The following is a 12,614-nucleotide window of genomic DNA, read 5'->3' as shown; positions in this document are numbered from 1 at the left end:
GTAATAGTCACCTGCACACACAGATATCCCCCTAAAATAGCTAACACTAAAAACAAACTAAAAACTACTTCCAAAAATATTCAGCTTTGATATTAATGAGTTTTTTGGGTTCATTGAGAACATGGTTGTTGTTCAATAATAAAATTAATCCTCAAAAATACAACTTGCCTAATAATTCTGCACTACCTGTATTGGTGAGATCTGTGCCCGTTATAGGGGTTCCCACCATCCTTCTGCTAAGTACCTGGGTCTGCGCACCTGCTGTGACCATTATGAGGGGTTCCCACTATCCTGATGAGTACCTGGGTCTGCGCACTTGCTGTGACCATTATGAGGGGTTCCTACCATCCTTCTGCTGAGTACCTGGGTCTGTGCACTTGCTGTGACCATTATGAGGGGTTCCCACCATCCTTCTGCTGAGTACCTGGGTCTGCGCACTTGCTGTGACCATTATGAGGGGTTCCCACCATCCTTCTGCTGAGTACCTGGGTCTGCGCACTTGCTGTGACCATTATGAGGAATTCCCATTATCCCTGCACTGAGATCCCAGTTCTGCACATCTGCTGTGTTCATTATGAGGGGTTTCCATCATCCTTGCACTAATTACCAGGGTCTGCACACCTGCTGTCCCCATTATGAGGGGTTCCCACTATCCCCGTCCTGGGTTCCCAGGTCTGTACACATGCTGTACCCATTATAAGGGATTACCACTATACCCAACCTGAGTTTCCAGGTCTGTACACCTGCTGTGCCCATTATAAGGGGTTCCCACTAGGGATGAGCTTCGTATTAGAGTCGAACATCGTACGTTCGATTGTTCGTCGAAATACGAACAAAACAGGTCGTTCGCGCCAAATTCGAGTTACGTTTCACAGACCATAATTCACTGCGGCATCGATGGCTGATGATTGGCCAAGCATGCACTATGACCTGCATGCTTGGCCAATCACAGCTCGCAAAAAACGGAGAGCCATAATTGGCTAAAGCCATGATTTAGACAAAATGCTTAGCGCGTCCACCAATCAGTGGAATGTATTGCATCTCTGCCCTAATGGAACCGTTCCATTTTCTATGGCCCCACATCTGAAGCAGGACCCAGAATGGTCCGGTACGGTTCGTTTTTTTTTGGCACGCTTTCATAATGGAAACACCCAAAATAGCGTACCGTACCGAACCGATCCGCTCAGTGGAAACGAGGCATAAGTGACAACTTGATCTTGACCAGAGCACCCAGCAAGGAGTGAAGAATCGCTGACCCCATTGGCCCCTGGTCTACAGCAAGATGACACCAGGTTGCAGCCCTGGGGATCACCTGACCAAGGGGTCTCAGGAATAGGGTTGCTATGCTGTAGAGCAGGGGTCTCCGAACTTTTCAAACAAAGGGCCAGTTTTTTGTCCTTCAGACTCTAGGAGGGCCGGATTGTGGCAAGCGGGGGTAAAAAATGTCCCGGGCCCAGCATTGGTAAGAGTAAATATGGCCTCAGAGTTTGCAGTCAGTAGGATAAGGAGTAGTGCCTCTATTAGTAGGAGTAATTATATCCCATCATTGGTATCAGTGAAAGAAATTGTGCCCCCTTGTTGGCGTCAGTGGGAATAGTGCCTCATATCAGTGAGAGGAATAGTACAGATGGAGATCAAGGCAGTTAATAGAGTAGTCAGTCTCCTGACAGAGGTCAAGGCAGGCAGCAGAGTAGTTGGTGACCAAACAGAAGTCGAGGCAGCAGAGTAATCCTTTGTGAGCCGGGCCAGGTTCATCTCCCAACACAGAGTCCACAAGGATGCATGATCCATATGCATGCTTCCCATGTGGGAAGAGTTTCAAGCAGAACTCCCACCTGGCTCACCACCAGCACGTGAGAGGGCTTTCTGCTGCCTGGAATGTGGCAAGCACTAAACCAGAAAGTCATTGCTGGTGACACACTGGAGGGTCCACACCAACAAGAAGTCCTACTCTTGCTTGGAGTGCAAAAATGGCTTCATACAGAGGTCATACCTGGTAGCGCACCAACCTGTCCATACGGAGGAGAAAACTTACGCCTGCACCGACTGATTTGGCCAGCAGTCACATCTGGCCAAGCATCAGAGCAGCCACATGGGTGAGAAGCCCTTCACTTGCCCAGCTTGTGTGCGCCTCTTCACCCCAAAAGTCTCATCTCATGAAGCATGAGGTCACTCACAGGACCGAAAAAGCCGTACATGGGCACTGAGTGAGGGGAAAGTTTCAAGTGGAAAGCGGTGCTGGTGGAGCACCAGCACGATCACACAGGTGAGAAGGTCTACTCCTTCTCAGAATGTGGGAAACGCTTCATGCAGAAGGCTTACATCGTCCGTCATGCCACAATCAACACTGGGGTAGATTCAAAGAGCAATTGCGCCTGCGTAACCATAGTTACGCAGCGCAATTGCTTACTTGCCCCCGGCGTATCGAATGCTCCTGATTCAGGAACCTCGATACGCCGACTGCAGCCTAAGATATGAATGGCATAAGGCTTCTTATGCCATCGTATCGTAGGCTGCATTCTTACGATGGCCGCTAGGGGGCGTTCCCGTAGTGGTCAGCGTATAGTATGCAAATTGCATACTAACGCCGATTCACAATGTTACGCGAGCCCTGCGTACGCAGTTTACGTCGTTTCCGTCCGTCGGGTTTCGCGTAAGGCTGCTCCTGCTAATAGCAGGGGCAGCCAATGCTACGTATACCCGTCGTTCCCGCGTCGCAAAGTTTAAATTTTACGTCGTTTGCGTAAGTGAATCGTGAATGGCGCTGGACGCCATTTACGTTCACGTTGAAGCAAATGACATCCTTGCAACGTCATTTACCGCAATGCACGTCGGGAAAGTTTCCAGACGGAGCATGCGCACTACGCTCGGCGCGGGAACGCGTCTAATTTAAATGATTCCCGCCCCCTACGGGATCATTTGCATTAGGCGCCCTTACGCCGGGCATTTTTGAGGAGCGCCCACGCAAATTACGTGGCTACTGCTTCGTGAATGAAGCGTAGCGCAGTTAATTTGCGGGGGGCGCAGGGCAAAAACGGGACGCTGCGCCTCCGTAAGGAGTGCGCAGCGGTACCTGAATCTACCCCAATGAAGAGAAGCCCTACTCTTGTGCTGAGTGTGGAAAGTGTCCCATTGTTGGTATCAGTGGGGGGAATAGTGCCCCATCATTGGTGTTGGTGGGGAGAATAATGCTCTATCATAGATGTCATTGCAGGGAATAGTGCCCCCTTGTTCATATCAGTGGCAGATATAGTGCTCCATCATTGGTGTCAGTAGGAGGAATAGTGCCCCAAGGGCCGGATAAAGCAAGCAAAGGGCCGCATCTGGCCCTCAGGCCACAGTTCATAGACAACTGTATTAAACAAAACGGGACACAGTATAACTTGAGATTCGGATGGCACCAACACAATGGGAAAAAGACAACTGGACACAGAGGGGTTGAAATGTTTTATTGACATTTTTCTCAGGATGATTAGAGGACAGCTTGCCCCGAAACATTGCTCCTCGTCTGAGTTATGGGCCACTCCACCCAGAACTGATATTTGGACGTGGGATCGGTTAACGCTCAGGTTGTAAAGTGGAGATTGGCTTTAGGAAACTAGTGAGTGACTCAGGCCTTCAATACTCTATCTGGGTGGACTGACCCTTTAAGCTCCTCGCCCACTGGAGATTGGCGATCTCGCCCCTTCAGAGATTCAATGGTGGCCACTGAAGGAAGGCTGGTTGTATACAAACGGTGCAAGTTTGGAGGTGGATACTTTTATTTACCGTATTTATCGGCGTATACCGCGCACTTTTTTGCCCTGAAAAACGTGGGTGCGCGGTATACGCCGATACCCGCACCGAGTTTGAATACTGCGCCGACATATACCGAGCGCAATACACTCGGGTATAGTCGGGCAGTCTCGGCTCCTTCCGCGCTCACGTCCTGGACGTCAGCGCGAGAGTTGCCGAGCCTGCCCGACAATACACGAGTGTACTGCGCTCTGTATATGTCGGCGCAGTATTCAAACTCGGTGCGGGAAACGAGCGGGGAAGACGCCGCAGAAGGACGCCGGACCCGACGAAGAGGACACCTGAAGCCGCAGACGGACGCCGGACCCGACGAGGCCGCTGATGGACACTGCACAAGACACCAAAACTGTAAGTACCAAAAAACTTTTTTCCACAGGAATCCGCTGCAACTTTAGGGGTGCGCGCTATACGCGGGAGCGCGCTATACCCCAATAAATACGGTACTTCCTGTCCTGGTGACACCCAACACACCCTGAAACACGAGGTGTCACTGGGATAGGAAACAAGTGCAAACATTTCTAACACAGACAACAATATGGACCCAACAGGTGTTCTAGACTCACCCTCCTCCAACCAAAACTAAAAGAAGTTTGGCGGGTGGCGTGGCGGTTTACAGTTATGTCTCCATGCAGCTACGCCACGTCCCCTTTTGGAGGCTTAAGGGGTTGTCCACCTTCGTCAAAGCCTTCCATTACATGTACAAGTGGAGGGGTAGTGGAATCTGGAAGTTCCAAGCAATGGTACCAACTCAAACATAGGCACACTGGCCCGGATTCACAAAGCACTTACGCCCCGACGTATCTCGAGATACGCCGCGTAAGTGTAACTATGCGCCGTCGTATCTCTGCGCCGTGCCCACAAAACTAGATATGCCTGAAAATAGACTTCCTACGACCGACGTAACTTGCCTACGCCGTCGTATTGTGGGCGCATAGTTACGCCGGGCGCATTTGCCGCTCCCATAGATTTTCGATGCACATATGCAAATTAGGGAGATTTGCCGATTCACAAACGTAGTTGCGCCCGGCGCATCATATACGCGGTTTGCGTAAGACTTACGTCCGGCGTAAAGTTATTCCCCATATAGGAGGCGCAACTCATGCAAAGGTATGGACCAGGGAACACAGCCGTCGTATTTTACGTTGTTTACGTAGTAGTACGTGAATAGGGCTGGGCGTAGGTTACGTTCACGTCGTAGGCAGTGATTCGATGTATCTTAGGGAGTAGTTTCGACGTGATTCTGCGCATGCGCACTGGGTTGCGTCCACGGGACGGCGCATGCGCCGTACGTTATTCGTATCTTTATGACGCTCAGTACATCATTTACATGGGGTCACGCCTCATTAGCATGGCTCACGGCAACTTCCGCTTACGCCGAGGAAACCCAGCGTAGATTTGGGGGCGAGTGCTTTGTGAATACTTTGCTTGACGCTCTGCGCTACGCCGGCGTAGCCTAAAAAAGATACGCTCTATGCCGGCATAAATATGCGCCAATGTATGTGAATCTGGGCCACTGACCACACCTCACATCCCATGGTTCAACCAAGACATCAGCCAGCTAAGAGGTGGGACTCCAAGCTGGGCGTGTCTGAGCCATGTCAAGAACAGAGGGTACACATGGCTCAGATTCAATGGCTCCTGGAGTGGAATCTGGACAAGATGGTGGTGTGTGTATGACTTTGTGATGCTTGCTTTTGTCCATTACTGTTAGTTTAAAGCGGAGTTCCACCCAAAAATGGAACTTCCGCTTTTCGGAAACCTCCCCCCCCTCTGGTGTCACATTTGGCACCTTTCAGGGGGGTGCAGATACCTGTCTAAGACAGGTATTTGCACCCACTTCCAGGCATAGAATCCCGTGGGAGTCACGACACTTCCCGTCCTCTCCCACACAGCTCTCGGTCCTGTCAGGGGGAGAAATGCTGATCGTCTGTTCATACAATGTATAAACAGCGATCAGTCATTTCCCCTAGTGAGTCCCCCGCCCCCTACAGTTAGAACACACCCAGGGAACATACTTAACCCCTTTCCCGCCCCCTAGTGTTAACCCCTTCACTGCCAGTGGCATTTTTATAGTAATCCAATGCATTTTTATAGCACTGATAAAAATGCCAATGGTCCCAAAAATGTGTCTGAAGTGTCCGCCATAATGTCGCAGTACCGAAAGAAAAAAAAGAAAAAACGCTGATCGCCGCCATTACTAGTAAAAAAAAATAATATTTATAAAAATGCCATAAAACTATCCCCTATTTTGTAAACGCTATAACTTTTGCGCAAACCAATCAATAAACGTTTATTGCGATTTTTTTTAACGAAAAATATGTAGAAGAATACGTATCGGCCTAAACTGAGGAAAAAAAGTGTTTTTTTTATATATTTTTGGGGGATATTTATTATAGCAAAAAATATTCACTTTTTTTCAAAATTGTCGCTCTATTTTTGTTTATAGCGCAAAAAATAAAAACCGCAGAGGTGATCAAATACCACCAAAAGAAAGCTCTATTTGTGGTTAAAAAAAAAGGACGTCAAATTTGTTTGGGAGCCACGTCGCACGACCGCGCAATTGTCAGTTAAAGCGACGCATTGCCGAATCGCAAAAAGTGCTCTGGTCTTTGACCAGCAATATGGTCCGGCGGTTAAGTGGTTAAGTAACTGAAAACCGAAATCAGTCTTGCAATGGTAGGTCTGTAGGCTAACGGGTGGGAGGGGAACGTACTTAGGAGGGGCTTATGAGAAAGAGAGAGCTCAGGATGAGCTACAGTCCCAAACAATCGTCGGGAGGCGGGGCAGTGGCACAGACACTTCATGTTCGCCCGCCCACATCAGCAGTGCAGGATCACAAGATGATTTGCGTTACTCTACAAATAGTCTGGAGGGAAAAAACGTCTCCCATGCCTCCATTTTCGTGTAGCCCTTTGTCCGGAGTGGTGCTTTGACTTTTTGGTTTATCTCATTTCAAAGCTGCTCCTCAATGGGATCGGAGTTTACTTTTAAAAAGGACGTTTTTTTTCCGCTTCACTCTGGATTGTCCCGTATGTGAACTTTTTGATGGCTGAGGAGGTGGGCCTTCTGGACGAAGCTTTTACCACAGTCTGTGCAGGAATACGGCTTCACCCCGGAGTGGATGCGTTCGTGCTTCACCACGTCCGACCGCTGCTTAAAGCTCTTCCCGCACTCCGAGCACGAATAGGGCTTCTCCTCCGAGTGACTCTTCTCATGGCGGACTAGAACGGCTTTATCCGTGAAGCTTTTTCCGCACGTTGAGCAGGAGAAGGGCCTGTAACCGGCGTGGAGCTTCTCGTGGGTGACCAAATGGGACTTCTGGGCGAACTGTTTCCCGCAATCGGAGCAAGAGAATGGCTTCTGCCCCGTGTGGGTAATCTCATGCCGGATGAGGTTGGATTTGCCGGAGAAGCTTTTTCCGCACACAGAACAGGAGTACGGCCTCTCCCCTGAGTGAAGCCTCTGGTGCTTGACCACGTCCGACTTCTGCTTGAAGCTCCTCCCGCACAGCGAGCAGGCGTAAGGCTTCTCATCTGTGTGGAAGCGCAGGTGCGTCAGCAGGTGGGACTTGTTCTTGAAGCACTTGCCGCACTCTGGGCATGGGTGGGGCTTTTCGTCCGTGTGTGACCGCCAATGCCGGACGGCGTTGGATTTCTCCGAGAAGCGCTTGCCACAGTCAGAGCAGGAGTAAGGTCGCTCCCCCGTGTGAGTCCTCCGGTGCTTAGAGAGCTGGGAGGCATCTATGAAGCACTTGCCGCACTCTGAGCACGGGTAAGGGCGCTCGCCCGTGTGAATCCGCCGGTGCTTGACGACGTCCGCCTTCTGCTTAAAGCGTTTGCCGCATTCGGAGCAGGAGAAAAGCCTGGTGCCATCGTCCGTTATTTCTACAGGAATAAGTTCATCGGGTTGGGTGAAGCCATCCTCCGACTCGGAGGGACGCGGGTCATCGGGAGGTCGCCCGCCTGAATGGAGATTTGAGGTTGTGGAAACATCTTCATCCTCCGTTTTACACACTTGTTTGATAATGAGATGTTCCTCTATGGTACAACCACTATATCGCCCATCTGTAGAGAATAAAAGAAGATTAAAAGACAAGTATGGGGTGTCATGGATCTTGAGATATTAAAGTTTTTCTACTTGACATCTGTTACACAGGAGAGGGACATTCAATGCAAGTACACCGGCTTTTGAAATGCTAAGTGGAACCAGCTTGTGAAATACCTTTTATTGTGTTCTGCAGGTTAAGAGCGGGTGTCGGAGCCAGTCCGTCTGGCTAGAATTGGAGATTGAAGGTTAATTGAATCTATTATGTATGTTTGAAGATGTATGTGTTTACGCTAAGGGACTTTGTATTGTTCTAAAGGTTAGAAGCCTGTCAGCTGTATTGAATTAGCATTCTATTGTCTAAAAGGAATGTAACCTCTCAGAGGTAGTAATTAAGTAGACCGGGTTATTGTGTACATTGATTACCCCCTGGGGCTTCTGTCTCAATACACAAGTCTTTCTATCCAAGCTATTGGACCAATCCCTGTTGACTATTTCAAGTCCTCATTTGCATGGTCAAGGAGGACCTGAGTGAAGACTGCATACTTTACAATTGACCAATAGGAAAGCGGTTGTTGGGAGTGGGATGTTCCAAATTCTGTATAAAAGTGTGCTGTGTACTTGAAAATAAAGAGTCCTGTTGGAACTTACATACAGCCTGCCTGGTGTTTGTTCTTAATGGGTCCGAATGGCACATAGCTGTAATTCGGATCCCGGAACCTTGGATGACTGGACCATCAGACGCTGCAATCTGCAAGCTGACTCACTGGTAGCAGAGGAGTGTCGGGAGAGCAGAACTGGGCGAGAAAGGATCTCGTCACATGGGGGTTACCTTTTTTCCCCAGAATCATACTTACCTAGCTGGATGCAGCATCGGTCCAATGTTGGATCTGTCCACCGGCACCTCTAAAAATGAGAATCGAGCGATCAAACTACCCAGATCGCTTGGTTCTCACAGCTCCCCAAACAGAGAGCCAGTGACTGTTAGTCACCGGCTCTCTGCTCTCCCCCCTCACTGGATTGCTGGGCTGTGGAAAAGAGTGGAAGCAGCTGGCTCAGGCTCTCAGCGGCTTGCTGAGAGGCTGAGCCATGTGCCGGTCCAGGCAAAAACGCTCCCTAGTGACTTTAATTCAGAATCGCATTACCATTAACTTCAATGCAAAAATGCCCCCCAGTGACTTTAAGGCAAAATCATGGCGTCAACTATCACTCTTGTTAAAAAGGGAGGGGCAGTGGCAGTTGGTGGGGCTTGGCTCTTATGCCGCGTACACACAATCGGAAATTCCGACAAGAAAACCGACATCAATACAAAAATGCCCCCTAGTGACTTCAATGCAAAACCGCATCCCATTGACTTCATTGTAAATCGCGTCCTATTGACTTCAATGCAACAATCGCCCTCTAGCGACTTTAATGCAGAATTGAATCTCTTTGACTTCAATGCAAAAACACCCCCCAGTGACTTTAATGCAAAAACGCATTCGCTACCCTGAGGGATCTAAGCTGTTCTACAACACGTCTTAGAGCCTACTGCTGAGTAAGTCCAGTTTTCTATTATGGTCACAGGATCTGGCACCTTGAGGGACCCAAGGCGTTCTACAACGCTTCTTGGAGCAAACTACAGAGCAAGTCCAATTTAATAATATGGTCACAATATCCAACACCTTGAAGAACCTAAGGTTCTCTGCAATAATTGCTGGAGCCAACTACAGAGCAAGTCCAGTTTCATGTTATGGTAGAGCTGCACGATTCTGGTCAAAATGAGAATCCTGATTCTTTTGTTTAGACTAAAGATCACGATTCTCTCACGACTCTCAAAAACTGAATGCCAGAACCCCCCCCCCCCCAAAAAAAATAAAAAATAAACCTGTGATTTATCTGAAAATATGAATATATAAAAAAAGAGACCAGTGATATGTCTATAATGTTAAAGACCATATAACTCCTATGAAAAAAGCAGAATCAAAGTTTGATTCTGCTTTTTCATAGGAGTTATATGGTCTTTAACATTATAGACATATCACTGGTCTCTTTTTTATACATCAGAAGCAGTACCGCCAGCAACCATTGGGTGGCGCATGGATACACACAGTTGTATAGAACTGTGAGAAAGATGAATACATCAGAAGCAGTATCGCCGGCAACCACTGGGTGGCACATGGATACACACTACAGTTGTAAAGAACTGTGAGAGAAGCCCAGGCATCCATCCAGCGGCGCAGGCTGCCGACGTCGGTTCCGAAAATCAAAGCCATTTGCGTTCCACGCTGGTTACGTGGAACTGGCGGTGACACAAAAGAATCGCTGGGGGGAAATTGCGGGCTGGGAGAATCGAGATCACGATTCTCTACGCGATTAATCGTGCAGCTCTACGTTATGGTCATAGAATATGGCACAGCGAGGAACCTAAAGTATTCTACAACACTTCCTGGAGCCAACTACAGAGCAAGTCCACTTTCATGTTATGGTCACAGGATTTGGTACCCTGAGGGATCTAAGCTGTTCTACAACGCTTCTCAGAGCCAACTACTGAGTAAGTCCACTTTCATGTTATAGTCACAGGATCTGACACCGTGAGGAACCTAAAATGTTCTACAACGCTTCCTGGAGCCAACTACAGAGCATGTCCACTTTCAAGTTATAGTCACAGGATATGGCACCGCAAGGAACCTAAAGTATTCTACAACACTTCCTGGAGCCAACTACAGAGCATGTCCAGTTTCATGTTATGGTCACATAATCTAGCACTGTGAGGAACCTAAGGTGTTCTACAACGCTTCCTGGAGCCAACTACAGAGCATGTCCAATTTAATAATATGGTCACAAGATCCAACACCTTGAAGGACCTAAGGTTCTCTGCAATAATTGCTGGAGCCAACTACAGAGTAAGTCCAGTTTCATGTCATGGTGACAGGATATGGCACCGCGAGGAACCTAAGGTGTTCTAAAACGCTTCCTTGAGCCAACTACAGAGTAAGTCCACTTTCATGTTATGGTCACAGGATCCAACACCTCCCACTTTCAGTGATTTTGGTCTAAAAATCAGAGAATACATAGCCCCCCCCCCAGGATAGCAACCACAGCAAAAAGTAAGGAGGGAAGCCACCATAGCTAAAATGATCGTGGGAAAAACTTAAGCAGGATGCATGGCTCCTGGCTTTACCCCACTGAACACATACAGTCTACCCATTACCGTCTACTGGCAGGAAGGTGGGTGGAGAGAAGAGATTGTTGCAGTGACTGAACAAGGAAGATCTGGGATCCAGTGTTTGTTACTCACCAGTTCTGATCTCTTGGGGGATTTCCTCCTCCTTACACAGCTCATCACCCGTCATATAAATCTCCTCATCGTCAATAGGCTCAACCTTAATAACAATGAGGTCTTCACCCTAGACGTAAAACAATCAGAACTTTTAATTGCCCATAGTATGAGAATACAAGGTAATAATTTATGCTAACAGAATGGTTACAGAAGTGATGACCTTCAGATCCACCCACCTCATAATCCTGAGGGATCTCCTGATCTTCCCGTGTGGAGTCCCGGGAATACAGAGGACGGGGACATCTCTCTGGTGGGTTCCCATTACTGGATCCATCTGTAGGAAACACACACACTGACTGAATACAAAGCACTGCTTATAGACCTAGGGACAATAAATGCTTGATTGGACGTAACGCGTAAGGGCGGTCAGATCATTGAGTCAGATAATGGGGGATCTAGGTGGACCCTCCGTACTGCTCTCTCCTTTACAATAAAGTCTCCTCTTACCCGGTGATGTGAGGGGCGGCTGATTCTCCACCATGACGTCCTTGTAGAGATCCTTGTGTCCTTCTATATACTCCCACTCCTCCATGGAGAAATAGACAGTGACATCCTGACACCTTATAGGAACCTGACACACACAATGATACCGTCACCATCCAGACACACCCCTTGTCTGTTACTGGATAATGTCCCAGAATTCCCGGCACCGCTCACCTCTCCTGTCAGCAGCTCAATGATCTTCTTGGTGACTTCCAGGATCTTCTTGTCTTTGTTTCTCTCTGGGGTCAGGCAGGTAGGGGGTTCGATGATTGAGCTTTGCCTCCTTCTCCATTTTCTGGAGACACGGGAATGGCTGCTGGGTTTCATGCGATGGTTGAATTTCTTTATCGGTCCATAATCCTAAAACAGAAAAAAAAAAAAAAAAATATTCTCTTCTTACAGCAACACAGATATAGCACTGTGGAGTATTGTGATGTCATGTGACCTCCCAGAATCCTCCTCACCTCTCCGGTCAGGTCTGTGTTTTATTAATAGAGATAAGGGTGATGTCATGTGACCTCCCAGAATCCTCCTCACCTCTCCGGTCAGGTCTGTGTTTTATTAATAGAGATGAGAGTGATGTCATGTGACCTCCCAGAATCCTCCTCACCTCTCCGGTCAGCAGGTAGATGATCTCCAGGGTGAGGCTCAGTATCCTCTTGGTCAGTTGATTCTTTTCCATCAGGTAGCTAATCAAGGAAATTAGAAACAATGTCATCAATAAGAATGATCAGGAATATCTGTGGCAGGAAAAGTACTTCAAGTACCCACAATGCAACTCCCATATGTTTTTCTTGCCCTCAGATGCCATACAAAGCATTGGGGAAAAGAAGGGAAAGCAATGGAGCTGCTGGTGGGGGGGCTTTGCACCCCTGCCAGACAACACAGCCAAGTCAGTGACCTCACCTTCCCTCAGGACAGAGAAACAGTACACCATGGTCACCAATTCCCTGACCTGATGGTGACCTAA

General features: G+C 48.3%; 1 protein-coding gene across 1 annotated transcript in view; it reads right to left on the bottom strand.

The window, feature by feature from the left end:
• LOC120910492 (zinc finger protein 571-like) overlaps positions 1–11,625 on the bottom strand; it is a 29,174-nt gene extending 17,549 nt beyond the window's left edge. Inside the window, exons 1-4 of the mRNA XM_040322248.1 lie at positions 11,609–11,625; positions 11,338–11,435; positions 11,120–11,228; positions 6,811–7,859 (exon numbers count right to left, since the gene is read on the bottom strand). Coding sequence (XP_040178182.1) covers positions 6,811–7,859; positions 11,120–11,174 — 1,104 coding nt within the window. The 5' untranslated portion in view covers positions 11,175–11,228; positions 11,338–11,435; positions 11,609–11,625. The remainder of the gene's footprint in view (positions 1–6,810; positions 7,860–11,119; positions 11,229–11,337; positions 11,436–11,608) is intronic.
• Between the last annotated feature and the right edge of the window lie 989 nt (positions 11,626–12,614).

The sequence above is a fragment of the Rana temporaria genome, chromosome 8 (genome assembly GCF_905171775.1).
Source record: "Rana temporaria chromosome 8, aRanTem1.1, whole genome shotgun sequence".
Taxonomy (NCBI): domain Eukaryota; kingdom Metazoa; phylum Chordata; class Amphibia; order Anura; family Ranidae; genus Rana; species Rana temporaria.
This window is presented reverse-complemented; position numbering and strand designations above follow the sequence as displayed.